Source organism: Copadichromis virginalis, linkage group LG14, assembly GCF_057382275.1.
Source record: "Copadichromis virginalis isolate Kocher_CV1m ecotype Utaka linkage group LG14, C_Virginalis_male_GT1.1, whole genome shotgun sequence".
NCBI classification, from domain to species: Eukaryota; Metazoa; Chordata; class Actinopteri; order Cichliformes; family Cichlidae; genus Copadichromis; species Copadichromis virginalis.
Genome location: NC_140631.1, coordinates 19,781,953 through 19,805,094, shown reverse-complemented (window position 1 = coordinate 19,805,094; position 23,142 = coordinate 19,781,953). Strand labels below are relative to the sequence as shown.

Here is a 23,142-nt window from a genome sequence, read left to right as displayed (position 1 = left end):
ATCACCCCACTGAAAAATAAAACTGTACAACTGTTCATTGGCCTTGATTTCTTTTTGTATTCCAAAGGGTGATATGAGACCAATAAAAAGAAAGACTCCTGTGTTATGAAGGCCACTTTCTGCTGTGCAGTGGTGGTACAGCATTGCTAGAGGAGAAGGTGTCTCTAAACCTGCATAATAAATGTTTCACTTATATATTTCATATCATGCCACCAAAAGGCACCAGAGATTTGAAATTCTCTAAATCCTTGTACCACCAGAGATGTAAGAACAAAAAGTGACAGTTTTTTCCCTATAGGCTTTTTTTTTTTTTTTTTTAGCACAGCACCCATTAGAGGAGCAGGAGGTCAACACTTTTTGACAATGATGGCCTTGGACTGACACATAACATAACTTTAGGGGAAAACCAGCTGAAATAGTTAGATGGACTTTAACTTTTTTATAGGAAGCTTTGTAACTTCATCTTTATCATCTAAATAATAAAGAAATAAAGTCAGATCTCCATCCACACTACTGCGCAAAACTCTTTTCTTTATATGTTTAAATACAGTATAAATGTTTTGCCGTACTGAGCAGCATGGTGTTTCTGTGGTACCACTGTTGCCTCTCAGTACAAACATCCTGGATTCAAATCCAGTCTGCAAAGCTTGTCTCCAGATACTCCAGATTCCTACCTACAGTCTAAAGACATGCGTGGGGTTCATTATCATAAATTTATAGCCAATCCTAACTCCACACTGTCGGTGTGAAAGTGAATGGTTGTCTGGCTCTATGTGCTGACTCTGCAACAAACAGATCAAATCAAAGACACAAACTGAATGACTTCAAACCTTTTGTTCCAAAAGTGATCCAGAAACAAGCACTGGTCAGCTAAATGTTTTAGTTAAGCTGGACAGGAACTGGCATTGTTTTCTTTTACTGTGAGACAAATAGCCACAAAGCTGACCAGTAACTAGAGCACTGTGATAATTTTGTGGCATTCAAAAGAAAGAAGAAGAAAATAACAAAATCAGCCGACATGGCAAAGTTTGAGTTTGTCACTTGAGACTGCAGCAGAGACTAAATTTGTGTATGAACTTTTGGCTCAAATGTAAAGCATAATATCTTTAAGCATTTTAATGCATGCTGGTACAGTGATGTAGCATGTACCCCATAATTAGTTGTAAAAGTAGAAAAAAGACCCTGCAGTACTTGCAGAATGAGGGCAAATCATCCCTTTGCATTTAGAATGATGAAATCATTTGATTCCTGACTGACCGCTGACCTTGCAGCATTTGCACCACACCTAATGGTGCAGTGCAATGCACGTGTTGCACTTATTGCTGTATTCCACCACAATGGAACGGTTTACCACAATAGTAAAGAGGGGAAAGTGTTTTTTGCTTAGAGAATGATAACTCAGAATTGTGAACAGTGTGAGTGCAGATGTTTTATTGACAGTGCTAGCACTACGCATGCAGTGTGCATTTCATATTTTTGTAGCGGTCATTTTTGGTAAAGTGCATGAGTTAATTGTGAAATATACACGCTACTTGTTAAATGGACAACATACCTGTTAAAAAACTTCAGACACAGAAAATGGTCTCACTGTCCAAAAAAAAAAAAAGAAAAGAAAAGTTTTCCTCCCAAACTGTCAATAATATTATGTGTGTATAGAGTTTACAGTAAATAATGCAACACAGTCTGTTTCGTCATCAGCATCCAGAACACGAAACGTGTGGTGTCAACACCACACAATATCGAAATGTGAGGGCAACTGCACGAAAGCCGCAAAAAAGAACCAACAAACTGTGAATTCAGAGGAACTCTGACACCACAATAGGCACAAAGTGTGATGCACAGAGGTCAGGGTGGCTCTAGGTGCCAAGCATGTATGAAATAAACCGTATTTCTTCTAACTTGGGAAGCATGTGCATGGGTGTGTGTCTTAGGATGCTTGGTCATGTGTATGTTTTGAGTCAGAAGTGGGGATGGGGGTGGGGACACTTGATGTGTCTGTGGGCGTAAACATCACCTGGGTGATTCCACCACATTGAGACAGGACGATATAAAGCCACTCAGGTACAGATCAGCAAGCACAAGAGAGGGACACGCCTAAACTGTCCCAATCAGCTGGAAGCAAGAAAGACAGAGACGAAACTGACTTTTCGACGTGAACTTTTCACTTCGGTGAGTTTGGCTTCAGGCCTTTTATTTTAAAGTATGAATTTTCACATGTACATTTTTACTTCAAGGAAGTTTAACAAGGTTACGTCACTCGTGACCTGTTTTTGGTTTGTTTCTACCACAGCAATGTACATATTAGACAAAAAACATACATAACATACCAGTCGTGATTTTTTTATGTGTAGCTTTAAGAAAGTGTTTTTGCTACAGCATTTCAGTCACAGCAACAATTGCTCAATCAAAAAAAAAATCCATGAACTAAATTTTTACTACAGAAAAAATAAAATACAGAAATGTACATGTACTGCTTTACAAACATGAATTACATTTAAACTTTGAATATACTAAACTTCTAATATACTATGCTTTAAATGTTAAACTTCAAGCAGTTTTAATGTACATTTAAAGCTATGAGGACGCATATCAAGAGTTCTCTTCTATGTCACGTTTTCAATTGTGATTCTACCTGTTTTTTTGTACTTATCATATCTGCAATTAAAAAGCCTATATAATTTGAAATTACTTCAGCACATATCTTGTTACAGCATGACAACATGGTGATCTAATGATTAGGTGTAAAATGACTACGTTTGCTTCTAAAAGCATTAAAGCTTGCCAACAAGCAACAGCGTGTAATTATCAGATTTCTTTTGGCAAAATGTCACGATTTGAGCTTTGAGGACTGCAAACAAAAAAATAAACTCGCTGTACTGACTTTTTTGTCCTACTTCACACTTGCTAACAAGCACAGCATGATCCAAATGGCTGTTTGCATGGCTTGGCAAGAACAGAGGCCATACTTATTTGGAAACCTCTGTACAGCCAACACTGCCAGCTACCATCCATCAAGCACCAGACTTATGAGAGAACTAAAAGCTTGAATAAAGTCAAAGATTGTTATGCCTGTGAGCTGTTCCCCTTCTGGCTGGGTTTGCTCAAATTATTTTAATGCCACGTTAAGTTATGCTACATTGAAACTCAGCAAACAAAGATGATCCTTGTGTTTAGACACTTGCGTAGGACCAAAGTTCCCGAATTATTTGGTTTATTTGGAACACTTACATGTTATGCTTCAGTGGAAACTTTTGTTTCTCATTAATGTCAGGACTCCACTGCAGCGCTGCATTTAGGATTACAGGCATTCAGTGATGATTAAATTTACTGTGGGACAGGGAAGCTTGGAACATTTGAGGCTGTGCATAGGGAGTTTACAGTGAGACTCAGCTAATCATGGGGCAAGGAGTAAAATCTTTCAACAGGGTATCAAAAAGTAGAAAATGCCCTGAAATAAAATATAAAATCTGCCTCTTAAAGTTCAAGAATGATTGTTTTATTCATTTACAATTATGTTATTTCATTATTTTTTATGTTTCAAATTGAATATAGAACTCAAATTGTGTGGTAAAAATATCTTTTTGTCAATATTAAGGAAACTAAGCGATTATTAGTCAGTTTTATATTCTTCTTCATTATAACGAGTGCAGAGCATATTTCTTTTTCTCAATATTTTTTTGTCATTATCGTAGCATCTTTGGTCTAGAGACTGTTTAATGATTTGCTATTACGTATTTACATGTTGTGCATATCCACGTTACATCATTTCCTATTTTATTGTATTTTAGGCTGCTGGCTCGTGAAACAAAACAAAACAAAAAACAAAATGTGTGGATCCATAGGCACAAGAATCAGGAAGTATCTGGATGAAAGAAGAAATCACAGGACCAGGCTAGTGACCAAAGATGGCCGCTGCAACATTGAATATGGAAACGTCAAGTACAGCAAACACTTTGCCTTCCTGGCAGATTTCTGGACCACCTTGGTGGAGGCCCGGTGGCGGTTCGTTTTCTTCAATTTCACTGCAACTCACACCCTCACCTGGTTCATGTTCGGTCTGCTGTGGTACTGGATTGTGCGTAATAATGGAGATCTGACCTGGCAAAACCCCTCACCAGATCACACTCCGTGTGTTTGGGGTGTTGCAGGACTCACCACAGCATATCTCTACTCCCTTGAAACACAGACCACTATTGGGTACGGTGTACGAGCACTCACACCTCACTGCCCGGGTGCTGTTGCTCTTGTCACTATCCAGTCAGTCCTCGGAGCAATTATTAATTGCTTCATGTGTGGTCTTATAATGGCCAAGATCTCTTTACCTAAAAAGAGAGCTAAAACCATCTCATTTAGTCCAATGGCTGTGATTAGCCCCAGAAATGACTATCTTTGCCTTTCAATCAGAGTGGCCAACCTACGTAAGAGTCTGATGATCGGCAGCCAGATCTACGGTAAGCTCCTGAGAACGACAACCACACAAGATGGAGAGACGATAATCATGGATCAGGTGAACATTGATTTTATGGTGGATGCTGGGAAGGACAACCTCTTCTTTATTTGTCCTCTCACTCTCCATCACATAATCGACAAAAGCAGCCCCTTCTTCGAGGTTGCAGTTGACACACTCCACAATCAAGACTTTGAGCTGGTCGTCTTCCTGGACGGCACAGCGGAGTCCACAAGTGCTTCTTGTCAAGTGCGGACCTCCTATATTCCTCGGGAAATTATGTGGGGCTACAGCTTCTTGCCCGTCATCTCAAGGAGCAGGGATAACAAATACAGAGTCGATTTCTCCAACTTCTCCAAAGTGGTGCCAGTAGCCACTGCACACTGCGCCTATTGTTTCCACAATATCAAGGGTCATCATCACCACTCCAGAGAAGGACAAGACAATCCTGGCTTTGAGGTGATAGAAATCACTGAGTCCCAAGATGCCACCAAAATGTAAGAGGTGGAAAGCAACACAAATAGAAATGGCAGCACATTGTGTAGCATTTAGATATGAAGTAAAAAATCTGCTTACTTGCACTTCTTTTGTGTGTGTGTGTGTGTGTGTGTGTGTGTGTGTGTGTGTGTGTGTGTGTGTGTGTTTTTAAGCCACCATCAATTCCATAGCATTATTGTGAACTATTTAGATATAAAACCACACCTGCCACTGTCTGCTGACCATAAGCCTGTTTTCAAAAAGGGAGGCCTGGTTATACAACACGCTTCAATGCAGGAACAAAGTATGCTCCTGCTTTAAATGAAGAAAAGCTCTTCTGTTTTACCACTTGCCTCACCTCAGGTTCATAGAGCATGGACATGAAGAAAAACAAACCAATGTGTAAAACTGTATTTAACCCTCACAATGCAGTTGAAGAAGCAACGTTGTTGCCTTTGGTGAGAAAACACCAAAGTTTAAGTTTTCTTTAAGTACTGCCATAACGTGTAGAAGAATTGACACATGAACTTGAAACACTGGAATACTATTCAGATTCTGAGGTACAGGCAAATGGTTGGGTACTGGCGCAAGTCTTTTCAACACTAGTTTATATAGTTTCGTGTCTGTTCTGTTTATTTGTTTGTTTGTTTGTATTTTTTAAATGAAGTGAACAAAGTTCACAGAAAACAAGCGTGCAGCACTGAGTACAGTATGCATTTGTGTTTGTAAAGTCTTTTTGTATTCTCTCTCAGGGAGAAAATGTTGATATCAATAAAAAAGATTTTCAACCAATACAGTGTTTGTGCCATATTACTGTTTCTACTGTCCATCTGAAGGAATCAAAGCTCCTTACAAGGACTTGTGATCACAAAAGGTCAAAGCACATACTGTGACTGGTGCCAACCTCTACTGTGGCTGTTTTAGCTGTACACAGTGTAAAGTTGTGACATCAAACAGGAAGGAAAAGACAAACTAGCGTAAGAATTCACGAGATGACAGCTGGGAGCTTACAAAACCATTATTTAGATTTCAGGGTCAGAACATGAAACCAAAATTCACTATTTGGAGAAACAGCACCACATAGAGTTCATTATTAAGGTAGACCCCAGAGCAGCTCTCTGTTCCCAGGCATATGCTCTCATGTAAAAGTCTGAACATGATGTTGCAAATCAATAAGTGAAATTACTAGAAAAAAATAAAGATGGTACATGCTCCAGAATGATATTTCAATTAAAAAAAAATGTCTGTGATGGGCAGTAACACATAACGAGTAAAGTAAGGGATTACTATTGCAAAAACAGTATTTAGATTACTGTTACTTTCCCGTAAGCACACTGCGTTACTGCGTTACTAAAACTGTGATTTTTTTTGCGAGAGTGTCTCATGACAGTGACGTAAGCGAGTGCAACGTTTGTGGCAACAGCTGTGTGCAGATCAACAATGGATAATATATCGAGTGCAGGAGAGAGTATGAGCGTGCAGCGTTTAAAGCGTGGAAGTACTGACCTTACTTAGAGTTTGATTCCGTAAAAAGTGACAAAAACATTAACGTCCGCTGTTCACTGCGTGGGAAGAAAACTTCTTTTTACTTCCGAGCAAGCACCGAGTACGCTAATGGGAAATTCACAGACAAACTCGCAGATTCTTCCACTGACCGCTGCAGCACACCTGCACCAGAGCAAACATCTGCCTGCCATACAGGTGAAAATAGAGCAACAGGACCGCTGAGTGTTTGATTTTATTTATTTTCTGCTGTGTTTCACTTGTATTTATTTGAAAAATATTTTTATTTTATGTGCTGGAATGTGCAGAAAATAGGTTTAAATGTCAAACAAATTTCTTCCAGTCAGAGAATGTTGCATATAATTTAATGTTTGCTTGATGAATAAAGTTAAAAGATTAAAAAAAATAAAACAAGTTTTAAAAAGAGACTTTTTCATTTGATTACATTTTATATGATGGATTATGCAGAAAAAGTAGAATTGGGCTGAAAGATCTATCGCTTTATTACCTATTCAGGTTGTAAATTGTGTTTTTAAAAAGTAACTAAGTAATTAATTACTTTTGAAAATAAGTAATCAGTAAAGTAACAGGATTACTTTTGGGGGGAAGTAATCAGTAATTAGTTACGGATTACTTTTTTCAAGTAACTTGACCAACACCGATGGTGATTCTCTTTCCCTGTTATAATAATAATAATAATAATGGATTGTATTTATATAGCGCTTTTCTAGGCACTCAAAGCACTTTACAATTCCACTATTCATTCACTCTCATATTCACACACTGATGGAGGTAAGCTATAGTTGTAGCCACAGCTGCCCTGGGGCAGACTGACAGAAGCAAGGCTGCCATATCGTGCCATCGGTCCCTCTGGCCATCACCAGTAGGCTGTAGGTGAAGTGTCTTGCCCAAGTACACAACGACCAGGACAAGGGGGATCGAACCGGCAACCTTCCAGTTACAGATGAGCTTCCCAATACCCTGAGCCACGGTCGCCTCCATTATATACATTTTAGCCAGTATGCTCCCGCATGCTCCCACATAGCTGCTGTTTGACACAGACAGCATGCACAGATGCTAACTGCCAAAAACATTATTTTAGGCTGCCTTCAGAAAACCCATGAAGACACATAGAAGTCTCACACTGCTCTGACCTAATTAAAACTAAGGAGTTTTGCATCTGCACGCATAAATGATTAGATTTCACCACGACAAACAAATATAAACACATTAACTTTGACCTATAGGAAGAAATGTGTGTAAATAGTTGCAATTCTAGGTGCATCTTTCAAGAGGATGAAGAAGGCGCATGAAACTCAGATGCATCTCTGCAAAATATATTTAAAAAAAATTCAAACTCAAAACGGAGATGTATTGTGTAATTATGCAAGCTACTGTCAAGATTACACTACTGTGCTTTTAGAGATACGGTTTCTTTGAGTCTTTGTTTTTATTAGCACTCACTTTTTGGTGAAACCACAGAAAGGCAACAGGGCATTAATTGAGAGGTAAAAATATTTATTTTGTCACATTTTCCTATACAAAAGCCCTTTTTCAAAAGGTATTACTTCATACATTGCAGGAATGACAATAATAACAATAATACATTGGTTAATTGTAAAACATACACTATATATATATATATTTATATATATAAATATATATATATATATATATATATACATATTTGATATCCAAAATACATTGCATATATGAAGTAGCAGAGATCCCTTTTCATTGATAATGCTTGTGAAACATGAATAGTCAGGGTGCATTAGAAAAATTTCTTTATACTACAAATCATATTCTCCTTTCAATTTGCTCACTGAATGTTATAAATCGTCAAAAGAAATTAATCGTGGATATTAATACTGTTAGTATTATTTTGCATAAAATACCTGAAACTCTGTCATTTGGCAAGAAAAGTGATTGGCCATGGAAACAAGGCATCATGATCACACGTTGCATATATAGTAAAGGAATCCCCGGCCATCGGGTTATCATTCAAGCGGCATTCATGGTTTTGGGAATACACAAAAATATAGTTTACACCTAATGGCACTTAGGATTTTATAACTAACTTGAGAAATAATAACAATAAAGAGAAACCAAAAAAAACAAAAAGGTAAAATGTATTGCCCAAATGTACAGATATAAAAAACGCTTAAAAAGCTTAACAAACCACCTAGCAGAAATGGACTTAAAAGTTTTGCATTTTTGACCGAGGTCAACTCGTGTATTAATTTTCTTGACTTTTTTAATACTGTGTCACATATGAAAATAACTCTGCATAATTTATACAGTAAGTTGCTTTAATGCCTAGTTGACTGATGCTTATAAAATAATAAAAAATAGGTCTGACAAACGCACAGCGCTTGCGAATCTGAGGATTTCTTTGCTTCGTCTCGTCATACTTTATCGGATTTGTTCTTTGATAAAGTTCCCAGGTAATTTATATTCAAGTGTCCATTCTCAGTTACGCTAAAGGAATACTTCCGATATTAACAGCTTTGAACACATGAAGATGGATATGTCTTCTTACATTGTGGTAATGAAATCCTGACTTGAGATTCATGTGCATTTAGCTGGGCTTTACGATCAGTGAGAAACTAACATTCAGACACACATGTTACTCTCAAATTAGGATCCAGCCCTGGTGAAAAAAAAAAAATGCAACTTAACTGTCTATTAACATGACTTGATGCATAGCCACATCTACTGTGCTGACCTATATGGTCGTGACTGGCCTAGAAAGAGTAAAGAGACACCACGGCAGCTTTTACTGTCAGAGTCCATTTCAAAGTCCAAAATTGTCAGATTTGTGGTGTGATAATTCATTGCGTGCACTTTAAGATGAAGTGCTGTCTCATCTTTAATGAATAGACAAAATATGGTAAAAAAAAAAAAAAATACAAAATCAGCAGTTAAAGCATGGCAGGATTTTCAGGACAGCACATATTCAAAATAGAAGAACATTTAAGACAATTTTGGATAGAAAATAAATAGCCACCAAATGGCAGTTGATAACATCAACACGTCAACATGACCACATCTGCAAAAAGGCACGTTCGTGTTCTATATCCATGATCTCAAGTGTGAAGGAATTACTTTTTTTTCATCAAACGTTTAAAAATAAAAATGAATACTTCTGACAAATTTAGATTTTTGCCAAAGGGTATCCCTTTTTTAAAAAAATTCACAAACCAGAAGACATTCACATTAATACTGACACGGTCGAGCGACAACACATCTGGAAATGGCACGGTTGAAAAATGCGAAGACTCTGCAAACATTTAATAGCCTAATGTGTGGCCCCGAGTGAAAACATCTGACCTACGTTGAATTATTGTAACAAATTACTGCAATTATATCTTGACTCAGCTTTCCTGGCACAATCGAGTCAACACTTAGCCTAGCTCAAACGCCGCAAACAACTCACAAGAAAACATTTTAAGCAACTGAATTGACCCAAATCAGCAAAAACATACAGCGCTTCCCTCTTAACTGCATTCAACTCTTCTCTAGCCTTCCAGTTTGGAGGATAAGTTAAATGGCATAGTGAATGGCATATTCCAGTTGCCAAATTTTATTCAGTGCTGAGAAAAGTCCACCTCAATGAGAGCTCCTTCTTGTCCAGAGAATTCCAGAAGACTCTCCACATGCACACACACACACACATGAAAACATGCAGATTAACAGAACAAAAAAACATAGACAGTCAAAACAGAAGGTTAGATGTAGTGGGAATAAGAAATCCTGTCAAGGCTTTAGATGAATGAAAAGGCAGATGCTTTACAGGACAAGGTACATACTGAGAAGGATGCTTTTTGAGACCCATAAGTAATAGGCCCATGTCTGGTACTGTAAAGGGAAGATGAGGCAGAAAGACTTGCGGGTTATCTTCTGTCTTCAGGCTTTGGTTTAGGAAGCTTCTTGAACACCCACTTGCAGCTACTGTAGGTGCAGCTTTCAGGAGGAAGGAAAAGGCACATGAAACTCAGATAAATGTCCATAAATCATAAAAAAAAAAAAAAAAACTTGGTAGTCATTTAAAGGTAAGTAGTATTCCATTTTTTGGACCTTAATATCCAGTTGTTTATATAATCATACAAAAAAAATTTCCTTTAGTTTGATCATCCTTCATTTTGGATCAAATTTCTTCAGAGGACAAAATACCTCTGTCAGTTCAGTCTTCATTGGTTTGGCGTCATTGAGAGTGCATGTCAGCAAATGGCGTGGGCCAGGGGAGGTTCAAGGGGTGGTGGATGATCAGAAAGGGTGGTTTTAATAATAACTACCCAGGTGGGATGGCACATGCGTGTTAGGATGGCGAGGAACATTTGGGTTGGGGTAGAGGCCTGCAGTGGGCGAGCTCCAGTACTGAGCAGTGGGTCCAAAGAAATTGGAGGAGGTGACTGGCATGGATGGAGGGTGCGGGGATACAAAGTTGACCTTCTGCTGGTGGGTGTGGTAGGAAGGCACATAGGCTAGGTCCGAGGGGTATTTGTACATAGAAGACTCGGTCGGGTGCGGTTGCAGCGCCTGAGCGATGCCATGGAAGTCGAACTTGTAGGCATAGCGTTTGCCGTGCACTTTGGTCATGATGTTTTTGTCATAGTAGTAGCGCAGTGCACGGCTCAGCTTATCGTAGTTCATGTTGGGCTTGCTCTTGCGCTCACCCCAGCGTCGCGCCACCTCATCTGGATCTGTCATCTTGAACTCGCCATTGGTGCCCTCCCAAGTGATGCAGCCCGCATTGGCACTGTCAGACAAGAGCTCCAGGAGGAACTGCCACAGCTGGATCTGACCTGAGCCTATTGGAAAACACAAGAGCAAACGTTCAGGCATGGTTGCTTTCTCATCCATCTGGAAGCTCAGTTGGATACTAACAATGCTATTCAAAGGTTTTGGAGAAAGTGTGTTTTTACAGCTGCTGAATTGAAAACCTGGTTATGGTGAGAGACTTACCTGGGTTGGCTAAACGACTACTGGTGGGACCCAGAACCTGGTAAGGGTCTGTGGGCAAAAGGAGAGCTTTGTGAGTCATCACAACTAGTATTATGGCAATTAGTGCTGTGCGATACTGCAGATTCTTTGGGTTATCTCCAAAATTTACTTGGTATCAAGTAAAACCAAGTAAATACAGGGCCAGTACTGCTGATACCATTACCCATACCATAAATTGTGTTTCATGATTTATGAAATGATTCATCATTAATTTGCAAATTCTAAACACATTTCAATGACAAATAAATCGTTATGATATTTACTTTCCACAATTATTAGTTGATACAATAAAATACACCTTTCAACTTCAAATAATTGTCATAGTGCATGACACGCTGAACTTAGTCTGTAGATACTCTAAAGTATCTATCCTATATCCATAACAAATGAATCGACCATTCAAATAGGTGGATTTGGATGAATCGATACAATTTCACTTTTTATAGCTCTTTTCATGTCATTACATTTGAAATGAAGTAAACACAACTAACAGTAACACTGACAAAACAAATTAGTATTACACGCTGAAGTCTGTCAAATAATAAAGCAAGTAGAAGAGGCAACTACACTTGTTGGTAAGTGTCAGTAAACACTTTGCTTAAGGCTGGAGGATTTAAAGAGAAGCTTTAGCAGAATCAGTCGAGTAAACAAACACAAAATACCAGGATCTTAGAATAGATAATGCTATGATAAACACAAAGTGATTATGCTTCACTGTCTCGACTGTTAACAGAAAGACTAAAAGAAAGATCTGTCAGAACAAGCGGCACAACAGACAAGCTGGTATGACTCGGATTTGAGTGTGTGCTTATACTAAGTAGGTCAAGAAAGACACCACGTAAGCCAGTACCTGGCTGAGCTCTGGGTTGCTCAGTGGACTTGGTCACATTTTGAGTAACCACTGGCGAGCCTGCAGAGAGAAATGGAATAAGTGAGGGACAAGAGAGACACAGAAAACATCAGTAGGGGTGCTCTGCAGATAACCAATATACACATCTTAAAGGAATGCCAGCAGTGGTCCAAAGTAAATAAGGCAGTAGCTGGTGGTATGAGTGGCTTCTTTTGGCCGAGTGTAATCTTTAGGAGGCTGTCCCACATGTCTAGACTCTCTGTGGATTCTGGAAGGGCTGCTCGCATGCTGCAGAGTTGCATTAAAGGGTATCTGAAAACTATTTAACCTCCACCCCATAACAAATGATTGGGTTTGTCACGAATCATGCCCCTGCTCAGTAAGTTGCTCCACTCATACTTACCATTACTGTTCAGTGAAAAAACTAAAGACATTATTGGTGATTTGTGTGCCCTCACCTTTGCCACTGTGCATGTTGTTGGACCAGCCTGTCCGCCGTACAGCATCATATGAAGGGTCTAACAACAACAAAGACAAAAGGACAGACAAAGTTTCAATAGGAAAACAGTTACTGTTTTTTTAAACATGCTAAGTACAATTCATAAAATGCCACGGTGCACAAGCCAATCCTAACAATTACAGCTGGCCAACAGTTAGGGCATTAATAAATCCATCAAAACATCGTTAAAATGTTCTTCACAGGATATCTGGACATGGAAATGTGGTTTTGTTTGGCTTGCTGTGGTGGTTAAAATGTAGATGGCACAATCTTTTACAGAGAATACAGTTGGTTAAAGAGCTTGCAACACCCCGACCACAAATGAAAGGGACTGATGCAAATTAACGTACAACAGAGACACACACAAAGACAATACATGTGCATGATATCCACTATCATCCTCTCTTCCCACACATGCGGCTTTCACGAAACCTTGACAAACAGCCAAACTGGCCCGGTTTCCATGGGCTCTACCTGCTGTGTGTGTGTGTCTGTGGTTCCAACTAACCGAGTGTGAAGCTGGACAGCTTCCAGTAACAATCAATCACTCTGACACAAACAGATAAAACAGAGGCTGTGTCGTTCCTCTGGCAGTGAACACCCTTGTATACTCAGAGTGCACCTGGCCAGCACCCTTGATGGTTTGTATTATTATGGAGTAAAACAGTTCAAACAATTGTCAGAACACGAGGGGAAAATATGATGAGGCCAGACGTGCTTTATGCTGAGTAGCGCTCAACGGTGTTATCGTGATCGGCCAACTTTTTCTTTTTTTTGTCGGCAGCGTTGCTCCCAGAGGGCAGCAGATAGAGATGGTGCAATGGCGATGACAAGGGATTTGAAGTAGCAAGCTGCTAGAAGGTCAAGAGGCAATTCTATTTCCCATCAGTGAGGGACGAGTCTTTAGTTGTCTTGTTTGATAAATCAGATGCTGAATTGATACTTTTTAAGACCAGATATGTTTGAAAGGTTATCGTGTGCTGGTTTTTGTAAAGATCTGAGACGATTCCTATGCTGATTAAAGTGAAAACAACTGAACACAATTTCATCTCTCTTCATGCTTGTATAGAGCTGATGACATTAAACTGTGACTTTGTTAACTTTTACTTAGATTTGTCTGACAAGTAATGGGAAATTTACTTCCATTTCCATTTCATCAGATCCTTGCAAGATATCAGTCATTAAAAACATAAAACTATTAAATTCATTTTAGTGTAATTTCCTGTGTTTTTCTAAGTCTGTAGATTTCAGTTATGGGGAAAAAAATCACACATTATCAATTATTGTAAGTGTGCCTGGCTTTTTTAAAAATGTGTTTTGGGTATAGCATCTTGACCCATATTACCTCATATAGTCCAAGTGGGAAAAAACCAAACGAAACCAAGAAAGAAAACATCCAGTGACATCAAATTGTGCATCATTCGCTTCACTACACGGACAGACATTTCTACACACTGTGCGGCACTGCCCTCCAGTGGACAAGAATATATTAGCATCGGTGTTTTCCTTATAATAAATAATGATCACACATTCCACATCAAATGATTATTTCATCTGAGCACAACTTAATCTCACTAGAACGAAAAAAACAACGTTTCCCAAGTTTGGCTGGTTCTAGTTATTTTTCTTTTTAAACACATTTTATATTCATGTTGAACCTCTTGTTCTCTTCGCTAAGTTCTATCATATCAACTTTTAACCTTAAACGCTTCAGCAAAGGACTCGTTACAATCTGCAAACAAGAGAGGTTGTCCCTGTCTCTGTGTCCCCTGCAGAGTTAACAACGGCAGATGCATGAAGCGAAACATATATGAGCTTGCAACGAGAAAAGAATTTGGAACACGATCAAATGAATAAAAGAAAAGACAGTATATGAGGAGAGAAAGACAAAAAGAAGGAGAGGAGGGATAAATAACAAGCGGGCTGCTGTGGCTCAACGGGGCTGTCAGGTTCAATCTGGTGTGGGCTGGCAGGATAGCCAAGGAGCAGTGACTGGGGGAGAGTCCTGAGAGACTTGCGTTTCCTGCCTGCTTCGCCTGCAGACAACCTCTCTTTGTTTTACTGGCCCTTTTTTCCCCTCTACTCACCGCCAGTCCCTCCACCACCACCACCCCGAAAAAACACGACGGGGTTACCTCCATCTACGTGCAGAAGGGGTTTAGGAGATGGTGGGGGAGAGGCACAGATGAACGAGAGAGATGAGAGTGGAAGTGAGGAAATCGCAGAAAGACGTACTGAGAAGCAGACAAATTACGGTCAGGGTATAAAAGCACAAAAAAGGTACAGAAGAGAAAGAAGTGAAGAAGAAAATCAGGACAGAAAAATGATGAAAAAAAGAGTCAGACAAAACACAACTTTGGAATCTGGAAAGAAAACAATGGCTGCAAACTCAGCTACTGTTAGCTGTGGAAGAAGAAGAGGGGAAGCTGTGTTATTTGGGTGTGTTTTCTGCCTTAAGACACCTTGGCTGGTTGGTAGCATCTGCCACCAAAACAATTTTCTCTGGCCAAAGAAAAATCTCAGCAAATACAATTTTCACCACTACTGTGCATTAAGGTTTAGCTTCATTGATTGAGTGAAAGTGAACATGCAGGAGGAAGAATCACAATGCACGGCGGTTTGGGGGGGCAACCACACAAACGTAGACTCGACTGTGCACACACAGAACCGCCTCACCCCTCACCACCCACCCCCTTCTCCCGCCTTCATTTTTCCAGGCCTCGCTCTGACTGCGACTTGAGCCAGTTTCCACTCTGGTCTCGGGTGTGGTGCACGCTCCTGGGAGACTTCAACTGCAGGACCAGTTAGTCAAAACAAGGCCCAAGTGCTAGACAGAGAGAGAGAGAAAGAGAGAGAGACACAGAGGGAAGAAGAAAGACAGCAAGTAGGCTAGGAGAGAAAGAGCAACTGAGCAACGGGAGCGGGATAGAGAATGAGTGGAGAAAAAGAGAGAGTGAAGCTGTGGACTGTTTTTAACCCAGGGTCCGAGCCAAGGAGAGAAACCCAGACAGGGTAAACTTTTTTAATACCCATAATACAGGTGCTTTAAAAGCCATCTGTGTGAGCAAGGAGCCATAAGAGGAGGAGAATGATGGCAAAGTACAGGAGTTAGACACAGCGAGGAGACAGTGGGTGCACTGGAACAGAAAACCATCAAAGAAAAAAAAAAGGGGGGAACATCTTCGCAACACTCTTAACATTAAACGTTTTCACTTCCAAGTCCGCAGTTTATCTTACATTATATTTAGCACAGAGCAAGGTGAGCATTTGAAAAAACACAAATCTGAGATGGTTTGTGTACGTAATGAAGCATTTCAAGCTGTTTTTGCCTTTGACTTGGCACCAGAGGAAATGCTTTTCAAAAGGTGAATCATCTTTCCTCAACATGGCAGGGGAGGATATGAATGCTTTTAGAACATTTTGACATTTTATTGCTGTGCTAATAGATCAGAAACCACAAAAGAGAAAAAAAAAACAAAAACAAAAAAATCAATCTGGGGGAAAAAAAGTAGTTTACAAGTAGAAGTGTAGGTGTTTACTTGTAACAACGACATGATGTCTAATTCCCAGCAACGCCCTATAACTCTTACACTCATGAATAATGCAGTCCACGTCCAAAAGATATGCAAAGGCATAGGCATAGTATAATATTTGTATATATATATATATATATATATATATATATATATATATATATATATATATATATATATATATATATATATATCACACTAGTAAGGTATGCAGGAAACCCATACTTACAAGCCGATCAGCAGGCACATAGCAGACGCAGACTTTGAGAAAGCCACACACACACATCGGCGCGCACGAGTCCTTTCATAGCTGCTGCATTCCGTGTTTTATATGCTCTCTTTTATTCATAACATTGCATTTTACACCGCAGAGTCTGGGGCAGATTAAGGGTTGTCTCCTGCTGTATGCTCGTGCTTACTCTACCCCAAAGAGCCTGTATGGTATTTGACTGCTCTCAAAAGGCAATATGAAGTGGAACATCTGGCAGTGCTGATCTGAGCAAACGCTGATAAAGGCTTCTCCTGAAGCAACGCATCTTTTATTGCCGAAGCAGAAACTCTGCACGAAAGTAACACTTGTGCGAGCAAAAATACTGTCGTATTTCCTTTATTTGGAAAAGTTAGCATGTTTTAAATGCTACAAGTGTTCTATTTAAGGCCAGAGTTTTAGGCCACAGTTAGAGGAAGGCAGTGTTACAGGAGCACTTAATAGAAATCACCTCTTGAGAAAGGGAAATGCTGCTGATGGGAGTGACCCTCTATTCCTGCCAGTCCAAATACCTGGAGCTGAGAATCAGGAAGACCAAGGTCGGGGGGTGACCGAGCAGAATCTTATCTGGCCTGCCCAATGGCCTATTAGTATGAAGCTGGGCGAGAACCACTACGTGGCCTGGAATTCCCACCAATGGGGCAGATAGAGCGAGAGGCAGAGAGCATTCTCTGACACTTATCAGACCTAGCATTTCCTCTGCTGCTGCCTTGATAGGGCCTCTCATCCTGTTAGCAAGGCTATCATTGTTATTGCAGTCTTTGCTCTCGACTCTGGTGGTGACACCATATAGCCTATGTGAAGGATGTGTAGTTTTTTCTTTTTTTTTCTAAACAGATACGAAGCTATCGCCTGTCTGAACCGTGTCAGCACACCAGTGTTTGTAGGGTGAAAAAGGTATCGGGAGGAAAAGGACCGTCATCCTGAGCTGCTTGGGGCATTGTTCTCGGCTTAGCACACTAGAGCTGGTCCCTCTGACCGCTCCTCTTCTGCTTTATTAAAAATGTATCGCTAATTCAATTAGTTCATTGTGTCCTTTAAATTTTGGCCAGATTAAGATGTGGAGAACACCAAGCTGCTTGTATGGTAACATTTTTCTTTAAAAAGCCATTTTCACTATTGTTTTTAATCAGACATTGGTTCCTTAACCATTAAATCTCTTAATAAAACCAGCTAACAGTTTATGTTAAAGCCTACGTTTTACATAAAATAGCTGAAAATGGCTACTATCATTTGATTTTCATTAAAAGCTATATATATATTTATATATATCTACATATATTAGTCAAAGGGTCTCAGTGCTGCTGGACACTGTCTTACAATAGCATATTTTATGTGTAGTGTCCCCTTAACCTCTTATCATGATTTCTGCCACTATTTCACTCATCAGAGACTCACACATGTAACCCCTATTTCCCCTCTAGTCTAGTCTAAAGCAGCCAATCAGCCCCTTTCTGTCATGTTTACCAAGCACATTGTTGCTCGGGCACCTGTCTGTGCTGCCCGTCCTTCCAGTAAACAGCTTCAGTCACATAGATTCTTTCCATAATTACTACATTTACAGTCTGTTCATGCTCCCACTGCTATGGAAAGAACTCATCAGCACTCTGCTTTTGTTTTATTGTTAACATGCCTTTATTCTTTGGGTTCAGGTAGTAGTCCCGAATAGCAATAGCAGCCTGACTCAAAACAAAAGGTGTACTTGCCCAGAGCTTCATCAGAAACAATCGGTGGCTGCATTGTGCTTCCTTTTTGTTAAGTAGCGTTTGTTCTCACATGTGTGTGGTTTTCTTCATGCGAAGCCTGAAGGTTTGGGTATTTTATATTTTTGCCATACATGATCACCTTTAGCTTTGGTTGCACCATTCCCACCTTGTTCAGTCTGTATACAGCATTTAAAACAACTCTAAATATGTGGAGAGAAATGCAGAGAAAATTTCTAAACTTCCCTACCCTCTTTGGCAGCCAGCCGTGGTGATGGATCTGTGTGAGATGTTGTATTGTAGGATAATGATGAGCTACCTGCAATGAGACAGAAGAGAGCATGGTGAGATTAATTTTGTTGGATTTTTTAAACAATTAAAGAGTCTTCATTGCTTTATAAAGTGTTTACTTTAGAATAAAGTATCTTGAGGAATACATGCAGAATATATTTCATTTGAACTGAAATTTGCTGCATTTGCTATGAGAGGTTTTTTGTATGAGTGACAAAAAGCTCAAATTTCTAATACTCCCAGCAGGTGGCAGTAGAAGGTCCAGCTCGATACCTATGGCATGCCACTGAAGCCATTTTCATTGGATCACTTCTGTACCTTTTGCTCTTAAATTATTATTTTTTTTAAGAGGAAAGCTAATTAATGACAAAGAACTCTATTCTCGAATAAAGCAAACCCAGCACACAGTCTGTCCTTTGAATAGTGGTGAGGAAGCCCTGTAGTATGTCAACATTTTAACTGGAACCACTGCCCCTGAATAAAGCAAGACAGTGAGTTAAGAGTCCTTGTATGGCTGCCTGTTCATTTCACCTTATGGAGCAGAACTCTGCACTGCATTCCTCCACTTACACAGGCACCCTGGGCGGCACCAAAATGCTCTCTTAATTTTAGCTGCCCCCAGGCATAAATCAGTGAGTGGAAAAACAGACCCAAAAATGCACAGAGAAAACACGAGAGCAGTTACTACATGGAGAGTGTAGACAAGATATAGCACTGAGCCAGCAACAGCAAGTTGCTGAGTAGGGACCGTACCTTTTCTGGTGGGGTGGTGCAGAGAAATCTGAGAAATGAGCTAAAGTACAAATGGAAAAAGAAAAATCCAGAAAGTCTGTGAAAGTTTCGATGCAAGGTCCTCGACTAACGTGCTGTGCTGCTGGTGGTGGGTTGGGGCCTCATAGTGGCAGACTAGGGGTCTGTTTTTTTAAGGGGGGAGAGTGGTGGCTGTGGGGTAATGTGGGGTGCTCCACAAATGTATTCTAACCCTCCAAATGTCCCCACCCCTCCCAGTTCCACCTATACTCCACGGCACCCCCAAGGCTCTGGGTCTAGTTTAGAAGGATGGGGGACTCAGAACAGGGGAGCCATTGTATGAGGAAGGGTCCCTGCATGGCAATCAAACGCAGCTCCCCCATACAAAAATAATTCCACACGCAGAGCGTAAGCTCACAGGGGCAAACGAGCCTCCGAAGCACCGACTTCTGGAATGAGGGAGAGGGTGTAAGAGAACGAGGAACAGAGAGGGGATGGAGGAAGGAGGAAGGGGTTGTTAACCCCTTTCCTACTGTGTGCCACATATGTGGTCTGACCCAGACAGGCAAACAGGCAGCATTGCTAAGAAAACCTCAAACCATCCCACAGAGAAATTTGGGACTGCTGTATGGGAGAGAGTGAGAGCGAGTGGAGGGTTGAGTGAGCGAGTGAGAGCGAGCTAGAGAAACACCACAGCTGACAGTTTTGGTGAAGGGAGCCTTGGCTGGGCTGCCTATTTATTTGGATGGCCTCTTCCTCTCTTCGAAAACAAACACATCCCGGTAATCTGACAGCGCAGTGGGAGGACTGGCCAGTGTTCAAGCTTTGAGACCCTCATTCTCTTGCTCTCCCTTTCCAATCACATCTGCTTCAGACTCTGTAAGATTACATAACACCCGCAAACAGTTTTCTTTTCTCTCCTTCGTATGACTGTTTGGTTTCCCGAAAGCGCCGCCTGACGTGCACGTAACATTGATCGATATTTCTAAAGCCTTGTACAGCGCCGTGTAGGACCTCTGGCAAGCCCCCTGTACTGTTTATTCTGTATAGCTATACGATACCATTGCCTCAACATGTGGTCTAAGCTTTGTCAACAAACTCAGGGTCCCCAGTCACCCTGTTTTAGGCACCTTGCCACATAAAGGGGGGCACATAAGTTTAGGCAAACCCATTTAGTTGTACTGGATAACGCTGCTGCTTGGCTTCATATTTCATATGAGGCATTTCTGAGTCTTCCGTTACAAAGTATTGGAATTGTTTTTTTAACTTATGACCCTCCTTTCATGATGGCACTGTTCGCAAGTAACTGAAAGAAAAAGAAAACACTCTTCTCATTAAATTACATTTGTGTTGGGCACAGATTGAAGTTCCTGCCCACACTTCGAGACCGCCTCAAGCTACCAAACCAGTCTGCCAACTGAAGAGTTATACAGGTTCTTTATTAAACCCCTGGTAAAACAGGTAGTATCAAATGCACAAGTATTGTTGTACAGACAAAGGGTTTTTTTTATGTGGAGGCTGTTATGAATTGATAGACTAACAAGTGCCTCTTTTCCATCAACATAGTTCCAGTTCTGGGACCAGTGCTCATGTGGAGCCAGTTCTGCAGTGATGCCCTTTCAGAGCCAAATAGCAAAATGTTAAATGTTTTCCATTAGAAGATCATGGTGGATGCAATCTTTGGGTTGTAGCCACTGAAATCAGGGTGTTCAGCTTTGGGCCGAGCAGCATCAGTCCTTTTTGAGTGAAAATAATTGGGACTAGTACTAGATTAGACTTGTTGGTGGAAAAAAGGTCAAACTATGTGAAGTTGACACCAAGATTACATCCCATCCTGCCAATGATCCAGAGAATGGTTATAAATGTTCCATTATGTATTAACGTGAAAGTGTTTATTGGTTAATGGTCAACACTTTTAGACAGACTCCGCTTGAAGGTATTTATAGTCATAAAAAAGGGCCAAAAATAGCTATAACATATCAATCCAACCCTGTCTCCCTCCACACACCTTCACATATCTGATAGTTTGTTGCGTGAAATGGGCGCAAACATCAAATTATCCATTTAGAAATGTTAGAGAGATCTGGACCCAGTGCTCTCCTATCTGATTGGACAAGTGAGAGGTGAAATGTTCAGAAATGTTTAATCACTATTCTTAGCTTTAACAATATCCTGACCACAGTTTATATGCTGTTCCTAACTTCAATCATGCAGTTACCAGTCCAAGATATGATGGGAAAAATATAAATCACTTAAAACAATTAGCATTAATGTTAAAAACAGGACTATAAAACGAGATATGCAGAACTGGCTGACATCAGTATTCTTAACTGGAAACTTACAATTATTATCTACATCTCGCTTCAATTACAGCTAGGCTCATCTCAGTGTTTACACGAATAGCAACTGCTTATTATCCACTTCCACTTATGCTAATGTGATATAGACATAAATTCCTGCGAAGCTCATAAGTGGCCGAACCCCAGCAGTTGAGTGAGCAGCCGCAGACTGCACTGTAATGGTGGCTAACAGCAGACAGCAAACGGCAAAAGGCGCAGAGCCAGCCTGCTGAGCCCCTCTGCACCAGTGATAATCTGCCAATAGAAAGAACTAATGCAAGGGGAGCTCAATAAAAATGTTTTGAGGGGAGAAAGAGGAGTGAAAGACAGAGAGAGAGAGAGAGAGTGTGTGTGTGTGAGAGAGAGAGAGTTCTCCAGAGCTCCTTTTTCCCTACTCAGCCTGCGAGCCCAGATGTTTATGGTCTGTATAAACTATTGAGGGCTCGAGAATGTCCCCCACTCTCGAGCGAGCAGCAGCAGTGCAGAAGCCCAGACTTATCACTCTCTCTCTCTCCTCTCTTTCGCTCTCTCTCTCTCTCCTTCTGGACTCCCTCGCTGTAAATCCATCCAGACACACAAGCAACGGCGACAGCTGGGAAACAGAACTGTTGCTATTCTCCAATGGCACTCAATCATGACCATCTCGGACCATTTCCACACTCTTCGCAAAAAAACAAAAAGGAATAGTTCAGCCACCAAATTTTTTTCTTTCTTCTTTTTTTAAATTTCGCACTCCCTTTCTATAACTGCCTTTCTTGCTTACACACACTCCTGTTTTTGTCCTGAAGCAACAACCCAATCTGTCAGTGACATATTTCTTAACTCCTACTATTATGTTCCTTCACATGCTTCTTTGGATTGTTCTGTCTCCCCAGTCCCTCTGCTCGTTTTTGAATTCTCCCCCCTCTTCCTCCCTTCTCTCTCCGCCTCGCATCTCTATGTGTCAGAAGATACAGTCTCTCCTTGTCTGAGGTTTGCTGCTCTGCTCCGTTTCCAGCACATGTGGTATCAAACCGACCTACATGGGTGCGATAAAGCAAACAGTCAGCAGTCCCCTCCCTGACAGACTAATTTGAACAAATTCTCAAATTGCGCCCCAAATTGAAAGCACATTGGGGTGTGGGCGGCCATCACTTATGAAAATCTGGATAAGTGACCAACAACCAGGCCAAAATAATGCACGGGCAACTACCCTTGTTACTGTAAGCAGCTGGGAAGCCAGACAGATGTTCAGGTTGTGCCAGCGGTTGCGCCAGTATGGATGTCTGAGCGGTATTTCTGTGTGTGTGACGTGGCAGGAATGTTTTGTTATGGTATGGCTGTAGGGTGTGGAAGTGCGTCTCCCGCCCTTCACCAAGTGTACATACAGGGTCTAATGACTCTGAGGAATGTTAATCAGAGGTTCAATAAACAGAACCAATCACACATATGGTGCACACAGATGTGTACGAAATGATTGCAGTATCCCTCTGGAC

General features: G+C 40.6%; 1 protein-coding gene and 1 pseudogene across 6 annotated transcripts in view; one reads left to right on the top strand and one right to left on the bottom strand.

Moving 5' to 3' along the window:
- The first annotated feature begins 2,072 nt into the window (after window positions 1-2,072).
- On the top strand, window positions 2,073-5,716 carry LOC146693836 (ATP-sensitive inward rectifier potassium channel 1 pseudogene; annotated as a pseudogene). Its single transcript, XR_014914815.1, has 2 exons — window positions 2,073-2,169; window positions 3,789-5,716. The product of XR_014914815.1 is annotated as an ATP-sensitive inward rectifier potassium channel 1 pseudogene (transcript).
- Window positions 5,717-7,928: 2,212 nt separating this feature from the next.
- The window catches only part of fli1 (Fli-1 proto-oncogene, ETS transcription factor), a 30,557-nt gene continuing 15,343 nt past the window's right edge, over window positions 7,929-23,142 (bottom strand). For all 5 annotated transcript variants that reach the window (XM_085429773.1, XM_085429774.1, XM_085429775.1 and 2 more), the window contains 5 exons: window positions 18,538-18,606; window positions 12,743-12,802; window positions 12,285-12,344; window positions 11,396-11,443; window positions 7,929-11,241 (listed from right to left, as the gene is read on the bottom strand). In XM_085429773.1, the coding sequence (XP_085285899.1) occupies window positions 10,712-11,241; window positions 11,396-11,443; window positions 12,285-12,344; window positions 12,743-12,802; window positions 18,538-18,606 (767 nt within the window). In that variant the 3' untranslated portion in view covers window positions 7,929-10,711. The remainder of the gene's footprint in view (window positions 11,242-11,395; window positions 11,444-12,284; window positions 12,345-12,742; window positions 12,803-18,537; window positions 18,607-23,142) is intronic.